At 32.3% G+C, this 22,239-nt stretch overlaps 1 protein-coding gene across 4 annotated transcripts in view; it reads left to right on the forward strand.

Moving 5' to 3' along the window:
* STRN3 (striatin 3) overlaps positions 1-22,239 on the forward strand; it is a 106,480-nt gene that overhangs the window by 70,611 nt on the left and 13,630 nt on the right. For 2 of the 4 annotated variants that reach the window (XM_045569241.1, XM_045569260.1), the window contains exons 8-13: positions 3,482-3,592; positions 13,227-13,367; positions 17,996-18,129; positions 19,442-19,617; positions 19,798-19,845; positions 20,132-20,253. In XM_045569241.1, the coding sequence (XP_045425197.1) occupies positions 3,482-3,592; positions 13,227-13,367; positions 17,996-18,129; positions 19,442-19,617; positions 19,798-19,845; positions 20,132-20,253 (732 nt within the window). The remainder of the gene's footprint in view (positions 1-3,481; positions 3,593-13,226; positions 13,368-17,995; positions 18,130-19,441; positions 19,618-19,797; positions 19,846-20,131; positions 20,254-22,239) is intronic. The other 2 variants (XM_045569249.1, XM_045569268.1) reach the window with 2 other exon arrangements.

Consider the following 22,239-nt stretch of genomic DNA (forward strand, 5'->3'; position numbering starts at 1 on the left):
AAAGTAATTTATAAAACATCTGTTTAGCTAAATCTTGGCACACATTCATTCCTATTCCCTTAGCATTAAGTTGCTACAAGTTTAACTCTTAGTCAAAAGGATAAACAAATATTTTAGGAATTGAATTTGTTTGAAATGGCATTATTTCTTTAATAAAAGTACCATATTATGTACAACTGATTGGTCCTTCTGTCCAAAGACTTTGGACTGTAAAACAGAGTTTCAAGAGATGAATTAGTGAGTGACAACTGTCAATACTTTGTTTACTTTTTATCATCAGTATTTGACAGTGACCTGGATCCCCTGTGCAAATAGAAGTAACTGACAAAGTCTCTTCCAGACAAGACTGAAACATTATCTTTAAAGCATTTTAAGTTCTTGATGAAGGAAAAGAACTCTTTTAAGTACAAAATGATTGATGTAGGTTTTTTCTATAAGAAATGACAGCTGTCAAAGGATTTATATAGTGTTTCTGAAGTTCATTGTTTCTACTCAATGGGTGTCATAGTCATTTTTTCTGAAAGGAAGGTGGACATACAAACACTCCTTTGTATTTATTTAATTCATTTACTAAAATTTTGAATATGTTTATAAATGGGAAAGTGGTAGTTTTCAGATTTAAATTATTGGGTAAAGGACACACTTTTTTAAAAAAGAAAATCTTAATGAAACATACTTCAGTATTTACGCACATTAGATTATCAGTGTTATTTTTTATTTTGTATACCAGCAGTCTGCTCAGTTATCTCTGATGTTATTTTTTATTTTGTATACTAGCAGTCTGCTCAGTTGTCTCTGATTTTGAATCCTTTTATGTTATGAACCACTGCTTTTTAGAAAGTTTTTTGATCTTTTTCCTTTGTTATCTATATTAGGTAATCTGATTTAATATTAGTAATTTTCAGTTCTCATAATCAAAAATATTTGTTGACATTTCTAATTTTGCTTTTTCTCTCATGGAGACGAGGCATTTTAAGAATGTTCACTTATTTTTTTCCCCACTCTTTGAAACTGATCCGTATATAAAGTTATAGGATTACAAAATACAGTTAGCACCTGAGTGGATTTAAATACAGTGGCTAAAGTTTTGAACACGTGAATAAAGTAAAGTTAGTTACAAATTTATGCTATAGTTAGTAAATTTGTGTAATTCCTCTGCTTTGGTGATCAGAATTATAATAGAATTTCATGTTTTTGTAGTTTTGAGTTGTCAGTAGTCAACTTTTTTGTGCGTATTTGTCTTTTCTTTTAGACAAAGTTCCTGTAATTGACTCAACCTCATTTCTTGGTATTTTTTTCCCCTTAGATTTTTTAAAAACAAGATTAATATGTAGAAGATTATGCTGCCTCTTCCCTTTTGCTCTTAATGTATTCCTTATAACCAATATCAAATCAGCTGTTACTTACCAGGCAAGTTTCAGGATGTTGTTCGTGCACTTATGCATTCACCAACCTGTTCCTTGCACTGCCTAAGGTTACCTTTGTTTTCTAGATTTGAGGTTATCTTGCAAGTAATGTTTGGTTTTTTTCCTTAAGCTCATCCTTTTTTTATTCCCTTTGCTATTTCACTGCACTCTCTTTGGCTACTTTAGTTAGAGCTATTCTTAGCTTCATTCTCTCTGGAAAGGTCTTTTTAAAAAGTTTGGCTATCTTATTAAATTTTTCTGTTCTATCTAATTTCCTGTACAAAATATGTACAACTTAAGGGTTTTTTTGGTCTCTGAGGTTTAAAAAGTATTTTCTCAAAATGTGTCACTTTGTCTTGCTTTAAGTAGTTGAAAATAAGAACTGTTAGCTTCATTTAGATGAGCACAAATGATTAATTCCTTAGATCACATTTTCCTTGGTGTATTTAGTAAGTTGACAGAAAGATTCCTGATGTAGCATAGTTTTCAGGAAACTTCATGATTAGAATACATGAAAAGTGAATTTTCACTTTAAATCAGAATTATGACTATTGCAAACAGTATCACACTTTGCAGGTTTGGCAAATAATCTTATATGTAAATTTAAGTCTTGAGTAACCTAGTTTCAAGTAATTCAAGTTAACAAATTAAAGCTTTCGATTTAATTTTTCACATACCACCTATGATCATAGGTAATGTAACCATTAGGGAAAAGGTGATGATAATTGGAGTAGGAAAGACTCACAGTACAGTAAATATTTGAATTTCTGTGTGCCATTCAAATACAGAAAATTTCTTACATTTAGTACATACAGCAATCTATAAAGGAATAAAGCCTTTTTATGTCCACTTTATAGGTTAAATCAGTGAGGCATAGAGAACTTATAAGACTTCTGAGCCAAAATATACTGAATTATCAAAAATTTGATAACTATGTTTTCCCTAAAATCTCTTTTCAGTCTCATTGATTGACTTAGCATATGTGTTTCGGTATAATTTTTATTTAATAACAGGACTATATAAATTCCTTGTTCTGTAACAGAGTGTTAAACTTTCTAATGACATAGCTATTTTAAAACTGTTCAAAGGAAGGAAAAACACTCAATTTTTAAAATAATTCTCAAAGACCTTATTTTCATACTGCCTATTTTTAATGCTGTTTTTTCCTTTCATTTACTATGAGTAAATCTTTTTCTAGGCACATGTATTTACTTAAATATGGATTTATTATTCAGCTAAAGTAGCTCAAGTGTCATCTTTAGCAGATGTACAGATGTATGTTTTCACTTCTCCATGCTTGTCACTACTTTTACCCTAAAAGAATCAATTCTAAAAAAATTCTTCAGTGGAATTTGAGTGTTTTTTGTTTTGTTTTGGTTTTGATTTTTTGACTGTTTTGTTTTGGTTTTGTTGGGTTTTTTTTTTTTTGCTAATCTGAGTTGTAGACCAGTGGAAAAAGGTAATGAGATGTTGAACTATTTGGGTGGGGTAGGGCAGAGGTGGTATTCTCTGAATACCTTGTATGATTATTTGAGACTTTGTATTTTGGAACTATATATATGTATTTTATTGGACTAGAATGCCTCTCCATTAGTACAGTTACCCTGTGCATGCAGAATCAGTGTGACAGAGGTGCATGAATATTGTCATCAATGAAATAGCACTGACCTTTCCAGCACTGACCTTTCCTTTTATGAGTAGTTCGCATGTAATTCATTCATTTGCTTTTATAATGCTGGCTGAATACTATTTTATTAACATTTTTATAAAGATGCAGTGATCTATTTTTTATAATATTAAATTTCTAATGTCAGTCAACTGAATGATAACCTTCAAATTTGTCATTCATTAAAGTGAAGCACCATTTAACTGTCATTGGTATTATGTTTAGAAACTTAAGATATGGGCACTTAGTTTGAGTTGTGAATACCAAAACTGAGACTGCACCTTTAAAATATTTTGAGATGCCATTAGTATATTTTTATTATGATTATGTAAAGCTATAACAGTTTACTGCCAACAGCTTGCATTGCCAACTGCTGATTTTTTTTCTTTTAATAATATGCTGCATGTAGATAAAGATGACCTCTCCCCAACTGCTGAGGTTTGGGATGTAGACCAGGGACTAATAAGTAAACTGAAGGAACAGTACAAGAAGGAACGAAAGGGGAAGAAAGGGGTGAAGAGTAAGTGCAGATTCTGACTATTAAATTTTTGTATACCAATATTGAGAAAAAATTATTCAATTCTGTTTTCTTATGTAATTTTATTTTTTGTTTTATAAAGGGGGCAACTAACTTTAAACTTTGTCTGTTGTATATTTGAAATTTTTTGAATATAATTTAGGGTATGTTATTGATCAGGCACAAAATCATTTAAAATGTGAGGGTAAGGGTGAAGGAAGGATTTTGAGGTTTTGTTTTTTTTTTCTTTTAAACCAAATTGTAAAGAGTATTGGCCTTGGAGTTAAAAATAATAAAAATTTGTTAAAAAAGGATAAAATTATAAATTTCTCTATTTTTGATACATAGGGTATTACAACTGCAAGTAACTCATATCCAGGTTACATTTCTTAGTTTGGGAATCCTTAAATACAGTAAGTAGGAAAATTTATGCTTTCTGGTCTTAATCCAACCACAAACAGCAACAGCAAAAAAAAAATCTTGGTAGTTTTTTCTTGGTTACTGTGGTGAGCAAAGGCCAGGGGGGAGGGTAGTGGTGGCAGTAGGGTTTGTTTGGTCAATAGCTGATGTCTTATGGTGCCTAGATGTATTTTTCACTATTGTATCTTGCCCAGTATAGTTATTAAAAGTATAAATGTATTTATAACCCCTCTCTCAAGTAATTCATTTCCATTTTGTGAATCAACCTTAGGCCATATGAAAAACATCTTCACACCTATGAGTATTTAATGGAGAGACTTGAAACTTATTTTGGGAAAACTTTATTTTGAACTGGCCATTGACTCCTACTAGTCTAATATCTTTTTTGATTATATCAAGGAGAAACTAGTGTGTGACAAAGGCAGAAACCATATAGGCATTCTTTCATAATTCCTTTGGTGACAAATACATGCATTTATAAAATGGCAAGTATGATGGAAAAGGGTAAGTTTCCTTCAATAAAGCATTTTTTGAGTTTAATTTATTGTGGAGGCTAATAAGTAGAGTTTTGAGGATTTTACCTATTACACAATTTTCTTTTATAACTTTATGCTACTTTATGTTATTGCATGTGAGTAAAAAGGACAAACTCTTCTTTAAGTGTACAGTGAACTGCTTATTGTATTTAAAAACATTTGGTACTGGTCTGGGTCTGTGTTCAGTTCTAACATCATTTACCTATAATGTGTGCATGTTGAGTATAAAAGTACTTTTGTGTGATTGACTATTTTAGTATACACAAAATGACATTAGAATTTTAGGGTTTTAGTTTTTTCTTTCAAGAAATGAGATCATTTATTTTAATATTGGATTACTTATTTTGTATATGTTATCATACTGACTTAATCTGCTGAAGGTTTCTTTGGAAATGTTACTTGATGTTGCTTCTTATTTAAAATAGAAGTATCCCATTTTTTTCCCCCTGATAGACTATGTTTAGACCTATATCTTTTTGAGGTTTAGAAATAGATCCAAGTCGACTCAAGGTCTTTTCTGTAGGCTTTTAATTTTTCTAAAATGTTTTTTTTAATTAAAAAGAAAATACCTGTTCAAGAAATATTAGAAACAGATGAGCTTAAGTTTTAAATCCTCATGTAGAATATAAATTTATTTTTTAAATTAGGCCGTAATACACACAATTTTATAATTTAGCTAACAATTCCTAGAAAACATTTTATGTCAACAAATAATTTTTTTGTGTATGTTTTTAATCTTTTTTCAACCAATATTGGAGAACCTAATATGTGAATTGGGTGAAAGGGCTGCAGTGATTGAATCAGGATCTAGGGACCCTGGTTCCATAATTTAAGGATCTCATGGCTCAATAATGTCTTATTGTCTAGATATCTATTACATTATTCAGTCCATTCCCCTTTAGTTTTGACTTTTTTTTTTCAAAAAATTAACTTTGTTTATATAATCATAAAAATAGCACATGCTTGTTATTTAAACAATATAAGAAGTATGTAGGCATACAAAGAAAAAGTAAAAATCCCTGTAATCCTACCACTCAGGTTTAACTACGTTTGACATATATTTATCCAGCTTTTCCTAGAAGTCTTTATACATAAACCTCCTTTTTAAAATTTCAACTAGAATATCATTATATTGTTTTTTAACTCATTGTTTATTTCTTAATGTTTCATAGTTATCTGTTGTTGTTTTTTTTTTTTGGAGATGGAGTCTTGCTCTGTTGCCCCGGCTGGTCTTGAACTCCAAGCCTCAAGTTATCCTCCAGCCTTGGCCTGCCAAAGTGCTAGGATTATAGGCATGAGCCACCGCACGCAGCCTGTTTTGTATCTAAAACATAATTTTGGTGGTATTTCATTTTGTGAATTTAACCTTCATTAGTTAAACCTTCAGATTGTTTTAATTTTGAAATACTTTTGTAAACATCACCATCTTTAATGTTACTTAAACAAGTAGGTATTGGGGTAAGCATTCTGGCAAAGTGTCTCAGGAAAGAATAATTAAGAAATAATAAATTATGTTTCTTTTTTATACTTTATGAAATTCTGTAAATTAAAAACTTTTTGCTCTTGAATACAGAGTTCACTGTGAAAATGTTGGTTCTGAATCCCTGGCATGCAGATGAAATTTAAGAAATTTTGTGATTTATGGATCACAAACTTCTCATGGTCTTAATTCAAGTAGATCATCATATTAATACTAAAACATTATTTTAAGGAGATAGTTCAAGAATTTTTTTAGCATTTTTATTATCTAGTCCTTGTTGATTTTTATTCTGGTTTCTTCTACATGTAGCTTTGTACAAGTCAGAATAATTCATGAACTCTATAGCTTTTTGATTTCTTTCTTTAAAAAATTTTTATAATTGACACATAATAAGTGTACATGTTTATTGGGTACAGTGTAATGTTTCCATACATTGTATAATGATCAAATCAGGGTAGTTAGCATATCCATAATTTCTTTGTGGTGATAGTATTCAGCATCCTCTTTTTTAGCGGTCTTAAAGCATGTATTATTATTATTAGCTGTAGTCACCCTACTGTATAACAGAACACCAGAACTCATTCTTCCTGTCTAATTGTAAATTTGTACCCATTGACCAGCCTTGTTTTTTTTTTCTTTATTCCAGAATGTGAACAAATCACACCTACAGTATCATAGCACTAAGTTTCTACAGATTTTTTTCCTCCAGCTTCTTAGAGGGAAGAAAACTGTTTGCTAACTTACCATATATGGAATCAACAGATGTCATCTAATCTAAATGTCTTTTTTATTCCCTTTTGAAAGGAAAGAGAAAAATGGCAAGACTGTTGACTTTTTAACTTTGTAAAGACTCATTCAAGATTTGATTCTTAGTGGAAAGGCTTCTAGAATCAAGTGCTAAGCTAAAGTTTCTTTGTCTTCTAGTTTGTTCACTCCACTCTTCTTTTTCCCCCCACCTGAGGCAAGAGGAAATGGGTTAAAAGTGACAACTTTGCCTTGAAGTGTAGACCCCCTTCAGTGTTTCTTTCTTACTAAGTGAAATATACTTAAAAATGTAATAATACTTTATTTATTAATACTTGTAAAATTCAAGACTACCAAACTAAAGAGGCTTGATGCAGTAATTTTGGTTTCCGGCATCAAAGGGTTAAGCTTTCTTTTCTTTTTAACATTTTATTTTGACGTAATTTCTTTCTTTCTTTCCTTTTTTTTTTTTGTTTCTTTTTGAGGTGGGATCTCACTGTGTTGCCCAGGCTGGCCTCAAACTCCTGGGCTCAAGTGATCCTCCCTCCTCAGCCTTCTAAGTAACAGGGACTATAGGCACAGTGGGTACCCAGCTTGACATAATTTCTGAATTAAGAAAGATTCACAAAAATAGCACAGAAGAATTTCATATACTTTTTATCCAGGTTCCCCAAATGTTAACACTTTACCACATTTGCTTTATCCTTTCTGTAAATATATATATTTATTTTTTTGAACAGTTCAGAAAACTGAATAAGTTGTAGACATGTTGCCCCTTAAACACAATAGTGTATATGACCTAGCCACAAAGATACTCTTGTCTGATCATAGTACAGTGATGAAAATCAGGAAATTAACATTAATATAACAGTAATACCTAACCTAAAACCTAGTCTTCTTTTACTTTCTAATTAAATTTCTAAGTTTTCTATAATTTGGGGGGAGAGTGAGGGAAAGTTCTAAATTAATTAATCTTTTGTAAAATTCTTGGGCTGGTTGCATTTTTCTAGCTTTTTATGGTGTCCATTTTTGCTGTATTTGATGTCTCATTAAAACATGTAAATCTATCTGGGCGTGGTGGTGAGTGCCTGTAGTCCCACCTATTCAGGAGGCTGAGGCAGGAAGCTCGCCTGAGCCGAAGAGCTCAGTGAGCTACAGTGATGCCACTGAACTCTGGCCAGGGCAACAGAGCAAGATTCTGTCTCCAAAAAAAAAAAAAAGTAAATAAATAATGATTAAAATTACACAGTGTATAACATCAGAAGTAAGTGAGGCACCTCAGATACAGAGCCTTTATTTAGAATACGAGAGAGGAACTAAAAATCTTTTAAGACTTTCTTTGATACTAGTTACTGTTTATATTAAATAACATGAAAAATTTAAACTGTCTTCCTTTTTAGGTGCCCTTATCTTAGAGCCTATTGTTACTCCTATGCCATATTACACCTATAAAATTTAGGCTTATCAAGAAGATTATTTCATTTTCTTCAAAAGATTTATAGGCTTTCCCCGTTTTAAAAATTCATATATTGAGAACATGTGTTTGAAGTCCTGATTTTTACTGGGTGGACTTGTCTTACTTTTCCCAATTATTCTCATTTATCTTAACTTTCCTGTCTTTTCTCTGTATGCAATATGATTTTTTGCCATCATCTTTCTTTACTGCTATTATAGAATTGCTGTACATCTTCTGGCTTGATTATCAGCACATTGGAAAAGGAACGTCTTTTAACTTTTTTAACATTTCTTTTAATAGAAATTATAAGTGAGCTTCCTTGTTTAATTTTCATATTAGTATTTGTTATTTGTTGTTCCGGATCCAAGATAACACATTGTCATCACAAAATGTAATATTTTTTAAAGTATGGCTTCAAGTCAAATATCCAAAATTAGGCACTTTTAATACATTTAAGGGAAATTATTGTTTTGTAGCAATAGGCTACAGTAGGCTTTTAAAAACACCTTTGTACACACTATAAATTATCTGAGGTGATTAAACTACTTATAGCTTAGAGTATAATTTGAGGAGCCCATAAAATGTTGCTGTATTCTATCTCCTACATCAAATAAAAGACAAAAATAGCATTGTTTCTTATCAAAGAGATAGTTTAAACTAAGAAATACAGTGGTTTTATGTTTCTGGCTTTAATTTTACACTTTTAAGACAAACCATTCAGTTCTTCAACTCTTTCAATAAGTGTACTTTTTAAAACCACATAGTCACTTTGCAGCTAAAGTTATTTTTCTTTAACATTGTGATGTCATATTTATTTAAGACAACAATTGTCATGTGAAAGTTTCAATTATAGTGATAGTCAGAAAATAGAACAGATCTAGCAAACATGACTTAACTAAATTCTTATCCTAAAGTAAGCTTATCTTTTCCAGATTGTTGCCTGCTAACAGTTGGTTTCCCTTCAGAATATAATTTTGATCAGCAAAGGGAGGGCACATTCAAGAAAGGAGAAATGTTAGATTTGTAAAAAAAAGTATTACTTTACTTAAAATAATAGAGTATATGGGAAGATAAATTTCATGTCACAAGTGTGTGTGTGTGTGTGTGTGTGTGTGTGTGTAAGTGTGAATTTAAAAAAGCAGTAGTTAGTCCATAGCTAGGTTTACATGTGGCACATTTAGTGTGTTTTTCATTGTGCTGCTGTCTATTTAGAGGATTGTATATTTATGTAGGACTTGGTAGTCCTGATTAAGAGGTAGGTGGGTTGTGTTTTGCAATTCACAGCAGTAAAAAGAAAGTTTTAGAAAATGTAGGCCGGACACAGTGGCTCAAGCCTGTAATCCTAGCACTTTGAGAGCTGAGGTGGTAGAATCACTTTGAGACCACGAGTTTGAGGCCAGCCTGGGCAACAGAGTGAGACTCTGTCTCTACAGAATTTTTTTTTTTTTTTTTTTTTTTTTTTTTGAGACAGAGTCTCGCTTTGTTGCCCAGGCTAGAGTGAGTGCCATGGCGTCAGCCTAGGTCACAGCAACCTCAAACTCCTGGGCTTAAGCGATCCTACTGTCTCAGCCTCCCGAGTAGCGGGGACTACAGGCATGCACCACCACGCCCGGCTAATTTTTTCTATATATATTTTTAGTTGTCCAGATAATTTCTTTCTATTTTTAGTAGAGACGGGGTCTCGCTCTTGCTTGCTGGTCTCGAACTCCTGACCTTGAGCGATCCACCCGCCTCGGCCTCCCAGAGTGCTAGGATCACAGGTGTGAGCCACCACGCCCAGCCTACAGAATTATTTTTAAAAAATTAATGGGTGTGATGGTACACACCTGTAGTCCCAGCTACTCGGGAGGCTAAAGTGGGAGGATGACTTAAGCCCAAGAGGTTACAGTGATCTATAATTGTACCACTGCACTCCAGCCTGAGCAGCAGAGCAAGAACTTGTCTCTTAAAAAAAACTTAGAAAAAGTATTTCTACTTCTGTAGATTCCAATGATAATTGAGAATCAGTTTTTATTTTAATGCTTAACGATTCTTCAAATATTGGTATTAGTATTATGTCTAATATTCTATTACACTTAATACCATAATAATTTTTCATTATGGCTAATAAGATTTAAATTTTTTTATTTAAAATTGTACTGTTGCATTTCTTATATATAGATTATTGAATAGCCTTAGAAAGAAAATTAAGAATTAAATTTTCAGTTAAAAGATGCTCTACAAAGTAGAGCAAAGACTGTGATTTCTGGTTATGAAATCTGCTTTCATCTTTTGGCAGCTTTTACAAAACTAGGATTAGAGCAGGGAAGTTCCATCTTTTCCTAAACTGGGCATTGGGCCAGACAGAGACTAAAGTTTGGCTATAGTATGCAAATGATAATAATTATTATATAATTTAGGATTCTCTATTTGAACAATAACTTTCATATTGTCTCCTTCTTTACTTCCTGTCTGTCTCCTAGTTCATGTATACAGGAAGATTATGACTTCACATTATCTCTAACAACAAAACTTTCTGTTAAGCCTTTATTATGTTTCACATTAGCTGTCATATAATGAAATTATTTACAAGGTAGTATTTAATAAGATCAAATTTTATGGTATACACTAGTATAATAAGAGTGCAGGGAAAGATCAACAAAAGCTTTGCAGAGATGTAACTGGTTTGAAGGAAAAGGTAGAATTAAGATAGGCTAAGGTGATGTTAGAAGACAGGAACTTGTGGGTGGGGGCAGTATTTTCAACTTTCTGAAGAATAGGAGGACAGATTTGACAAAATATGGCAGAAATAACCTTGGTGAACATTGGTACTATATGGAGACTGCTTTGACTGGAAAATTAAGGAGATTTATATTGTGGATAAGATTGGATAGAAAAAATAGGATCAGATCATGAAGCACTTGCAAGGTTAAGTACAAGATTTTAGTTAACCTTGATCAAAAGAGTGTTAAAGTACCACTTGTGGTTTCTGAGTGAAGGGTGATGTAATAAATGTGATAATTTTGGAAAATTAATTTAGTTGTAGTATTCAAATGTGACTGAAGGCAAGTGGAGCTTGGAGATGGAAAAAACAAATAGAAATCTGTTTACAGTAATTCATGAGAATGAAAGCTATAATTAGAATAAAGTCAATAGAGAGAAAGAGATTAACCTGAAGAATACTTTAAAGGAGGATTTTTTGGGAAGAAAAACAGCCTTTTTGCCCCCTTATTTTACAAATTGAAGAGAAATTGTTAAGATGTGGTTGCAGAATTTTAAAAACAAACTAAATCAGTGGTGGTATAGTTAAACGAGTGGGAGAGTTATAAAAGGGAGCTATTTTGTAAGAAAGAATAATATTTATTTTCTTTCACATTAAATTTAACTGGTGGTTGACCATCCAATTGGCAGTTTTTCATTTATTAGAGAGTTTGTTTATAGTTACTTCACTGTTGGGGGAAAATCCTCAGGTCACACCGAGTTTCTCCATTATAATCATTTTAGAAAATTCAGACTACCTGACATATTACATAATCCAGAAGTAGAGTTATTTAAGCATTACTAAGAAGTTAAGGATTAGTATAAATTAGAACTAATAACTAAGATTCTACTTATTTTCATTAAATTTTACCATCTCATTGCCTAGCATGCTGTTAGGGATGCATAGCATATGTAAGTGATAGTTCCCAGAGTTACTAACACTCAGATAGCCACAGTAAACTTAATATATAATAATTATATACCAGTCTAGTCCATTAATGTTGACATTAGTGAATATAAGGTCATAATGTTTGATTTTGGATATGCCTATTTTAATTGTTTTACTTTATAGTGATTATAAAACATTTTCCTTGTCTTTTCAAAATTTTTTTACTTTTTTTTTTTTTTTTGAGACAGAGTGTCACTTTGTTGCCCTGGCTAGAGTGAGTGCCGTGGTGTCAGCCTAGCTCACAGCGACCTCAAACTCCTGGGCTTAAGCAATCCTACTGCCTCAGCCTCCCGAGTAGCTGGGACTACAGGCATGCACCACCATGCTCGGCTAATTTTTTTCTATATATATTTTAGTTGTCCAGATAATTTCTTTCTATTTTTAGTAGAGACAGGGTCTCGCTGTTGCTCAGGCTGGTCTCGGAACTCCTGACCTCCAGCGATCCACCCGCCTCGGCCTCCCAGAGTGCTGGGATTACAGGCCTGAGCCACTGCGCCCGGCCATACATTCTTAAAATTAAATTTTCTTTCAAAATACATGGTTGGAAATAAATGATTCTGCTATTTCTGAAGTTCAAAGGTAAAGAATATTCCACCATACTGCAGAAGCTTTTGTGTTTTGTATATTTTCAGTTATCCAGGCAGCAGCTGAAATTATCCCCTTGAGTTTATGGCCTGTGACTGTTGACTTTTCATATCATTATGAGAAATTCAGAGAGCTCATGGGTAAATTAGAGATTTCAAATTTGGGAAAAGTAAAAAAAAAAACATTTTGAGAGAAATTACGGTTGATTTGCGAATGACAAATTTGTGCTAATGTGCCAGGAAAATATCCATGGAAACACCAGGTAAAGTTAATTGTTTGTTGCACCCTCATAAAAATTGTTTGTACTTATTCCTTTGTTAACTTTTTTAAGACAGTGAATTAAGTTGAAAAGCCCCTGTTTTATTCTTTACACTGATAAAACATTAGCCTTAAACACCAACATTTTTCTGTTGTAATGGTACCTTCTGTGTCTGTGAGCTTATGGAACTGTGGTTAAGTAACAGAAGCCTGCCTCCCCACCTCCCTCACCACCCCCCTTTCTGTTTAAAATATACAGCAGAGATACATATATCTCTCTACAGAAATTGTGAATGTTTTAAATATTTAAGCTCTTAATGTATTTTGGGGGGTGGTGTGGAAAATTGAAGACATCATTAATTATCTGATATTTTAATAGCCTGTTTTGTTAACAAATTGGTTTTTAAAGGCTGCTGGCAGGTCAGGCGGTAGCCATTAAATGAACCTCTGCTGCTGACGTTAATTTACAGGGGTCAACAGGACAAAACTCTACGACATGATAGCTGATCTGGGAGATGATGAGCTGCCCCACATCTCTTCAGGAATCATTAATCAGTCTAGGTCAGCCTCTACTAGAATGACTGATCATGAAGGTGCAAGAGCAGAGGAAGGTACAAAAATTTAGCTACCATGTTTATTTACATTGCAGAAGACCTTAACTCCAAATCACATTTTAATATTGCAAATTTGATGCTGTTTAAAATGTTGAGGATCATTTTATCTAAATGATCTTCAGAGAAGGTGTTGGGCAAGCTCTTGTTGTAATTGTTTTAGGAATTTTGAAATTTGGGACTTCTATTTCTTTATATTTTGTTTTTGTTTTTAATGTTAGGTGGATTTGTTTCCATCATAGGTCAATTCAAAGTGCCTTTCTTAAATCTACCTTTAACTTACAGATGTAGTAATGGGAAAGTAGTAATTTATAAAAATAAACTCTAAATACATATGGCAAAAAACTTCACTTCGTCATTGTCTAAATTTAGCAACTAGTAATAACTAGCACTTACTAGGAGACAACTACAAGTATCAGTCATTATGCTTGGAACATTACATATATTCTAAAAATATGTGACTATTGCCTAATTTAATCATTATTCTTTAACTTGGTAGCAGTATATGTTACCCACTAATGAATTTTCTAAAATTTGCCCAAATCAGAAATGTGTAGGAAATGAATGTACTACTTAAGCATTTTTTCCAAAGTTGTTTTTAGCTGAAGATACGCTTGGATAGTTTAGTTCTAGTTTGTTATAATTCCAAGTAGTGAATCTGATTTTTAACCAAAGATTATTGTAACGTATAAGATATAAGATAGTTCATTATCTAATAATTGGGCATATAAATGGAATTTCATTGATATTTCTATCTTTGCTGGGTAAGGGGATTAATGTCCTAGTCAAAAAATTTTAAATACCCTTTAAGATTTCTCTAGTAGCACATATCTCCTTACAGTTGAAGTTAAATAATTTTATATTCCCTCACCTTAATTTACCTTACCTTTACCACTTAGCTTAATCTGTAAGAAAATTTGAGAAAAGATTAAAAATCACTAAAATAGTAAAACCAAAGTAAAATGAATGAAAAGTAAAACAGTGTCTCTTAATTTTTGTGGATCTCATGTCCCCTATTGAGCGTTTTTCCTGTTTTACTTGAAAAGTATTTTCTAAAATATACATACCAGCTTCATTATTTTTCATTTTATGCATTTAGTAGCAATTTAGTTTCTTTAGCTTTTGGTCTGTTTTACCAAATAATGCATGGTACAACTTGCTAAAATTTTTGTAATTAATGTACATTTAAACTGCACATTTTACAGTTTAAGGCAAAGCCATACTTGCAGTATGGACTCTTTTAAATGTTTCAAACCAATGATTTATGGAAAGGGCCAGTCAAGGCCCACTCTTACACAAAAACCAATTTAGAGCTCTCTTTGTGTATTTATGTGTATGTGTGTGGTTTAAAGAAAAATGTAATCATCTCTTTATTAATGGTAGTTGGAGGAGAGAGTGGGGAAGATGGGGAGTTTTGATGAGTGTGAACTTCATTATACTTTTCAAAGGGTAAATCTTACTAGAATTTGTTATTTGAATAGATTTGAGTTCACTTCAAGCTAAGAAGGAAAACAATTCATAATCTCTTATTTTCAGTGGCAGCTCCCAACTTTATGCTTTCCTTTTTTGGAGACAGAGTCCTTGCTCTGTTACCCGTGCTAGAGTGAGTGCTGTGGCGTCAGCCTAGCTCACAGCAACCTCAAACTCCTGGGCTTAAGCGATCCTCCTGCTTCAGCCTCCCAAGTAGCTGGGACTACAGGCATGCGCTACCATGCCCAGCTAATTTTTTTTTTCTATATATATTTTTAGTTGTCCAGATAATTTCTTTCTAGTTTTAGTAGAGATGGGGTCTCACTCTTGCTCAGGCTGGTCTCGAACTCCTGAGCTCAAAAGATCCACCCACCTCGGCTTCCCAGAGTGCTAGGATTACAGGCGTGAGCCACCATGCCCGGCCCATGCTTTCCTTTTGAAGTCCATGTTATACCTCATTTTATAAAGAATAAATGTCTATTTTCTAAGAGAGTTGCTTCTACATTACAATCTTCCAGACTATTGTTAGTAAAGACTTAAAACGTAGCATGTTTTAAATAGAATAAGTTACTGGACTGTACCCTTTAGGTTTGATAAAATTAGAGGAGAAAGGAGGAGTTTGATATGTGAGCTACAGGTTTCCTTAGTCATAGTGCCCATAAAAAGGAAGGTTAGTTATAGAAGTATGAAATGAACCTTGTTGTAAGATCCCATTTCATAGACCTATGATACTCGTATTCTTACATTGCTTGATGAAATCTCTTTGGCTACCTGATAAAAAGCATTTTAATTTCCATCATTAAATTAAAAACTACTTCTTTTAATGATTAAATTTTTCTTTGAATTGCTAATGACATTTTTATACTTATGTAACCATGTGCTATAGGGAATTATATAAATGTTAAAATGAACTTGTAGAATAGAAATTAATTCCCTCTGCAGAGAACCAAGGGCATATTGAGTACCTACTGTGAGTAACATAAGCCACAGTGATCAGTGATAGGAAAAGCAGAAATAATAGCTTAAAAGCTTTTTTGCACATATGTGTGTAAATAAATTTTGAGTAAACATGATAGCTTGCTATATATAGATGTTTGTGTATAAAGGATAGAAATGTAATCATGTGATTAATTAGAAATGAGTATACCAATTTTCTGTTAAATGCAGTCAATCTAAAACTGCAGGAAAACTAGCTAATATACTGTCCAGATACTTCCCTTCACGTACCCCTAAATTGGTCAGTGGCTAATCACAAGTATTCCTGCAAAAAGATTATGTAAAAATACAAAGCAATTTGTTATGTTAAAGTTACTTTATTGGACTTTTATTAAGATTTGTGTTAGTGAACATTTGTATTATTGCGAGTGGGAGGAATTAGTGGCATTTTGTTCTAACGTGAAACAAATTATGAGCTTAAAGAAAAAAATACTACTTTGTCCTGACGAAAAATGCTTTTGAGTAAATATCATCTAATGACTTTTAGATAATTGTTCTTAAACATAATTGTAAACTATTGATTTTATCATTCTTAGTTGCTTCTGATGTTACCAAAAACTGCCTACTAGATATTAGCAGGAAATATCAGTGCTACAGATTGTTCAGATTACATAAGTATAATCATTTAGAGATTAATTAAATACTATTCAGTATCCCTATGTGTATATTTTCTTTCATATGCTTTCAGATTTATTCTAGATCAGTTGCTGAATCACAACTTCATTTTAGGATCCTGAGTCAAAAATTATATAGCTTACTTTGATGTAGAATAAAATAATAAAATAACGAGATACTTGAAATAAAGATGAGTTTTACTTTTGTCATAGTATATATAAATTATCCTCAGAACTATTTTCAGTAGTTTTAGTGATGACTGTCAAGTTTATTATACCTGTTGTGTTTGCTGTAGCATATTAAATTTTTATCATTTTTCATAGGAACTTTTCAAAATTGCTAATTAGGTTGAGGCTTTTGTATGTTTCTTTTTAAAATTTGTTCATGAATTTTAAGTATGTTTTGTTATATTGAGTTGTTTTGCATTATAATGACTTGAGTATGCCTCTCTTGCATCTTAATGTTAAAATTTTGCTTTCAAAGCATGCTTTTGAAATGTTTTAAGGATTATTGCTTATTCTATGGCTGTTACAGCAAAATCTTTAGAGTGTAGTCAGTCATTCAATTATGGCAGAGTTTAATTGGGCAATAGTATGTGTAGAGAAAAAACATTTTAATTTAATTGGAACTGCTGATATTAACATGGAAAGCTGTAATAACACACATAATATAGATGAGAAAAGTAAAAGAATACTTTCACCTGAGTGTAGTTTTAAATTGAAATGGCAAGTAATTCTTATCAGAAACTTAAAGTTCTGTAGGTAGTTGATACATATAGATTAGTTGCTTCATTTTTAGAAGTGTCAAAGTAAATAAAGGGAGACATTAAAATAAAAATTACAGTCAGAGCTTTAAACCTAGAAGGCATTCTGAAGATTGCATGGATTAACCTTTTACAGAAAGGAAACTGATATTGGTGGTAAAACTGCCTTTTTTCCCCTAGACCATTGCTGTTACTGAAGGCTTCTGAAAATTAAGGCTTCTTTCCAGTGAACTGATACAGTATAGCAGACTATTTGAAAACCATTTATATTTGAATATTTATATTATTTTTTACCGGACATTAGAATGCCTAGCACTTCTTTAGAAAACAAAAAGACTTAGCAACAACCTATTATGTTCTTAAAATACTGCATGAGCTACTCTGAGGTCAGTAGCAGATGTTTTTCCCCAGGAATAGCTGAAATCTTGATATGTAACTCCATTAATTAACCAGAATTTGCCGTATTTCTTACTTAACATGTAAACTATAGTTATAATTGTACTGAAGTGATAATAGATTTAAATACACAAAGCTTTTGTGCCCCACCACCTACCCCAGAATAATATATGTAGTGCACATTTGATTTATGGAAGATTACTATATTGTAGTTGTAACACATTTGGTTAGTACTGTTCAGTAGTAGGATTTTTTGAGTGGAAGTGGGAAAATAAAAATTAATTATATTACTGAATATTGTAACTGTTAAGTGCTTAAATTTCCCCCACAATATTGTCTTATACTGTATGATTTTTCAGCATTTAAGAAGCGGTTTTGTTCTTTATAGCTGAACCAATAACGTTTCCATCTGGAGGAGGCAAGTCATTTATTATGGGTTCTGATGATGTTTTGTTAAGTGTACTGGGCCTTGGAGACCTTGCAGACTTGACGGTAACAAATGATGCAGACTATAGTTATGATGTAAGTGCAGTTTTATTTTTAATTTTTTAATGATTTAATAGAAGGCTCCTTATTTTTTGGAATCACTTATAAAACAGAATTAATGTCAAGGTGCATGGAAAAGATAAGTTTAAGTGTGCCATTGTATTGATTTGAAGTGACATGTTTTTCTTTTATAACTGCTTTCTTTGTGGTGTTTAAATTTTTCTTAGGTATTTTGGTGGAATAGCTAGACGTTTGGGATGATTACCTTAACATATTGGTCAATAAATATGTCTTGAGTAGTCAACTCTCAATTATCTCAAATGAAGCCATATTTTGGTGTTAACAAGAAAAAAAATAGATAACCTGAATCATTTATTTGTCTTTAGAATACTTCTTAAAAAGCATGTTTTATTTTTGAACTTTCATTTTCTTAATGGTATTGTTAAAGTTAGCTTGCATCATTTCCTGAATACTTAACATCTTCATTTGAGGGATGGGGAAAAGACGGAAGGGATGGGAAGGCCAGTGTTTGAGGTGAAAGGTGTCTTGGATTTAATTTTTTCTAGACATTTAACATTCAATTGAGAGTTAACTATATTTGTTTAGATTTTTATGATAATTGCAGTTTTTCAGTAAGTTAATTTTTTTCTTTTTATAATGAATTTCTTTTTCTACATTTTTTACTTATGTTGCATGCTTTTTAGAGACAGCCGTTGGTGGGCTGGATTATTCTCATTAATATTTTTTACAGTATATAAGCAACTAAATTCTAGTAAACTTTTGACAGCCTATCTTTACAGATGGAGAAATGAAGGTAAAACAATTAACTTTAATCAGTATCAAGAATTATGAAAGTGGGTTGAAAACAATCTTAAAGGATCTTTAGTTCAGACTTTTAGAAAGTACCTTAACTTGCTGCCTTTAAAATTTCACAATAAATTTTCCTGAATGACAACTGTACTGTTAATACTATACCCTTTGGTATTTGGTAATAATTTTTTTTAAGTTTTTTTGTTTTCATGTAGAGTATTGCAGCAATGGTAGTTATTTTGTTCTCATTTGACATTTAATAAGAGATTTGGGTTTAGCTTGATAATTAGGTAAAATCAGATTAAGGAACTCTTTGTTTGATCTAGGTATTTGTAAGGCTAATGAAGTTATTCTTCTGAGTTATTAAATGGTAAAGATTTGTTATAAAGTTTTTAAGGTACATTAAATTTCCACTGGACATTTTAGCAAAACAGTTTTAAATATATGTGTTAAACACACCAAAAAGAAACAAACCAAAACTCCACATGCCTACCAATTTACTATTTTTACCACTAAATATCATGCTCTTTCTTTTTAGTTGCCTGCCAATAAAGATGCCTTTCGAAAGACATGGAACCCCAAGTATACGCTACGTAGCCATTTTGATGGAGTACGGGCATTAGCTTTTCATCCTGTAGAACCTGTGCTGGTTACTGCCTCTGAGGACCATACCCTGAAACTTTGGAATTTGCAAAAAACAGTTCCTGCCAAAAAGCAAGTATATTAATGTTAGCCTAGTTTTTTGTTCCAGTTTTGCTAATATAAGTAATTATTCCTCTTTATTGTCACATATCTTTTATGTATACAGTTGATCTAGCTACTCTTTAATATCAACCAGTGATTTATGATTGTTTAATTGCCTTCTCTCCCCCACCCTTTTTCTCCCTCTTTTAGGAGTGCCTCTTTAGATGTAGAGCCCATCTACACATTTAGGGCCCACATGTAAGTTTTATTGAATTGGTACTTAATTAGCAACCATAATTATTAACTGTTTTTAATCCTCAAACCTTATAATTTTCTCAGTGTTTGTTTTATATTAGGAAAGACATTAGTTAAATAATACCTGTTTAATAATTAGTGATAAGGTGAATATAATAGCATTTTTCAAATGTATGTACATGTTCTCCTAGAACAGTTTTTAGATGTCAGATAAATTAAACCATGGAGGAATGGAGATTTGAGTTTCTTAAGATTTGTAAGTAATTTTTTTCTTCTCTTCCTATAATAGTGGTCCTGTTCTGTCGTTAGCTATTAGTTCTAATGGAGAACAGTGTTTTAGTGGTGGTATTGATGCAACCATCCAGTGGTGGAATATGCCTAGTCCTAATGTGGATCCATATGATACATATGGTAAGTTAAAGGATCAAAATGTATTTTTGGGGTGAATGGAGCTGACAAAACTAAATATCTCAAATATTATTATTAGATTATTTAAACATATATTAGTTTTCTTATTTAGTTCTTCCATTTGCTAGTAATGTGTTTTGTTAAAGAGAAAAATTAGGAAATGTCATACTATGAATCTTTAAACTTGTTCTGTGTTGTCCAAAAAAAGTATATTAGTCTATATTAATTGAAATGTTAATTTCAGTACTAAAAGGAGAAGGAAACAAAATATTATCTAATTAACAAATTTTTAAACTTAAGTAGCTTATGTAGTTCAAAAATATTAAGCAAAAAACAATGGAAACAAAGAGGGGGACAGTAAGGGTGTAAATCAACTTTTGGAGACCAAAAACTTCTTTAATTTTAAAATAGGGAAAAAAAACCCTTTGACTTACAAATGAAGCTTTTAGAAATCTGTCCTATAGAATTACCTACCTATGTGTATTCAGATAAATTTATAAGGGCATTGTCCCTGATTATAAAAAAAATGTTTATGAGCTCTTAGTTCTTTTTATTTAACACATACTTAAGTGGTGCCTATGTTTGTCACTCATAGTGGTAAGCACTATGTCAAAAAATAAGGTTTAGTTTAATGGAAAAAATAGACATTAAATAAATAAGGAGATGGGGGTCTGTGGTTACAACTTGTGATAAATGATAAGATCAACTTCTGTGAAAGGGAGTGACAGGCAGAACCCTTTGGATAAGTAGTCAGGAAAAGTCTATCTAAAATAGCGACATCTAAGCTAAAATCTGAAGACTAGAAAGGAACTTTCAGTAAAGAGTTTTAATCCAGGAAGTGACCTGATAAATGCAAGGTTTAGAAAGATGACTGTGACTATTATGAGGAGAATAAATTGGGTTGAGAATGTAGAAACAGAAATACCAATTTACCAATTAGGAGGCTGCTATAATGTAATAATCCAGTAGACTAGGTGATAGATGATGTTGCCAAGATAAGAGTGGTGGTACCAAAGCAGTTAGAGAGAAGTGGTTTTAAGATAGATTAGGAAAGTATGGTAGAATAGACAGGATTTATTGATAAATTATATTGAGTAGATAAAAGTGATAGGTGAGTGCTCGATTTGGTTATGTATTTTTTAATATCTTTATTGAGATATAACTTACCATAAAATTCACCCTTTTAAAGTATACAATTCAGTAGTTTTCACTATGTTCATAAGGTTGTGTGACCAACCATCACCACTATCTAATTTCAGAATGTTTTCATCACCAATCCTGGGTTTTTGACATGAGCAGCTGAGTATGTGATGGTAGCATTTATTGAAATGAGGGCAGAACAGGTGTGGTGAGATTTAAGATGGCGAGTGGATTTTAGGCATGTTCAGAGATGGCAGTATCAGGTAGGTAATATAAAAATATGGAGCTCAAAGAGATCTGGGTTGGAGATAAAAATATGAAGAATCTTCTCTATACCTATGATACTTTAAGCTGTGATAATGGATGTTAAAACATAGAGTGTATTGTGTAGGGTAAGAAGAGAAGACAACTTGGGACAAAAGTCCTCAGTAGCTGTTCAGAAGGGTGGCTAGAGCAAGAGAGCCAAGAAAGGGAAACTGAAAAGCTGTGATCCAAGAGATAGGAAAAAGTGCAGAAGAGTATAGAATCATAGAAGCATACCAAAGAAGAAACCATTTTGAGAAGAAGGAAGCAGCCTGCACTTTTTCACATGTTGCTGAGAGGTCTAATAACAGGATAGAAAAGTTCCTTTTGGTAAGATGGCAAATACTTGGGTCTTGGCCAGGCAGAGATTAGACACTGGGGCTAAGAACAGAGGATGAAGGGACCTCTGGATAACCTTATAACAGATAAGTCAGACTGTATGGATAAAAAGCAGCATGATGTGAACAACCACCCCCCTCCCCCCAAAAAACTTTGTATCATCAAGGTATTACATTTGATGGAATAGAAGTCATTAATTGGTGATCT

The sequence above is a fragment of the Lemur catta genome, chromosome 1 (genome assembly GCF_020740605.2).
Source record: "Lemur catta isolate mLemCat1 chromosome 1, mLemCat1.pri, whole genome shotgun sequence".
Taxonomy (NCBI): Eukaryota; Metazoa; Chordata; class Mammalia; order Primates; family Lemuridae; genus Lemur; species Lemur catta.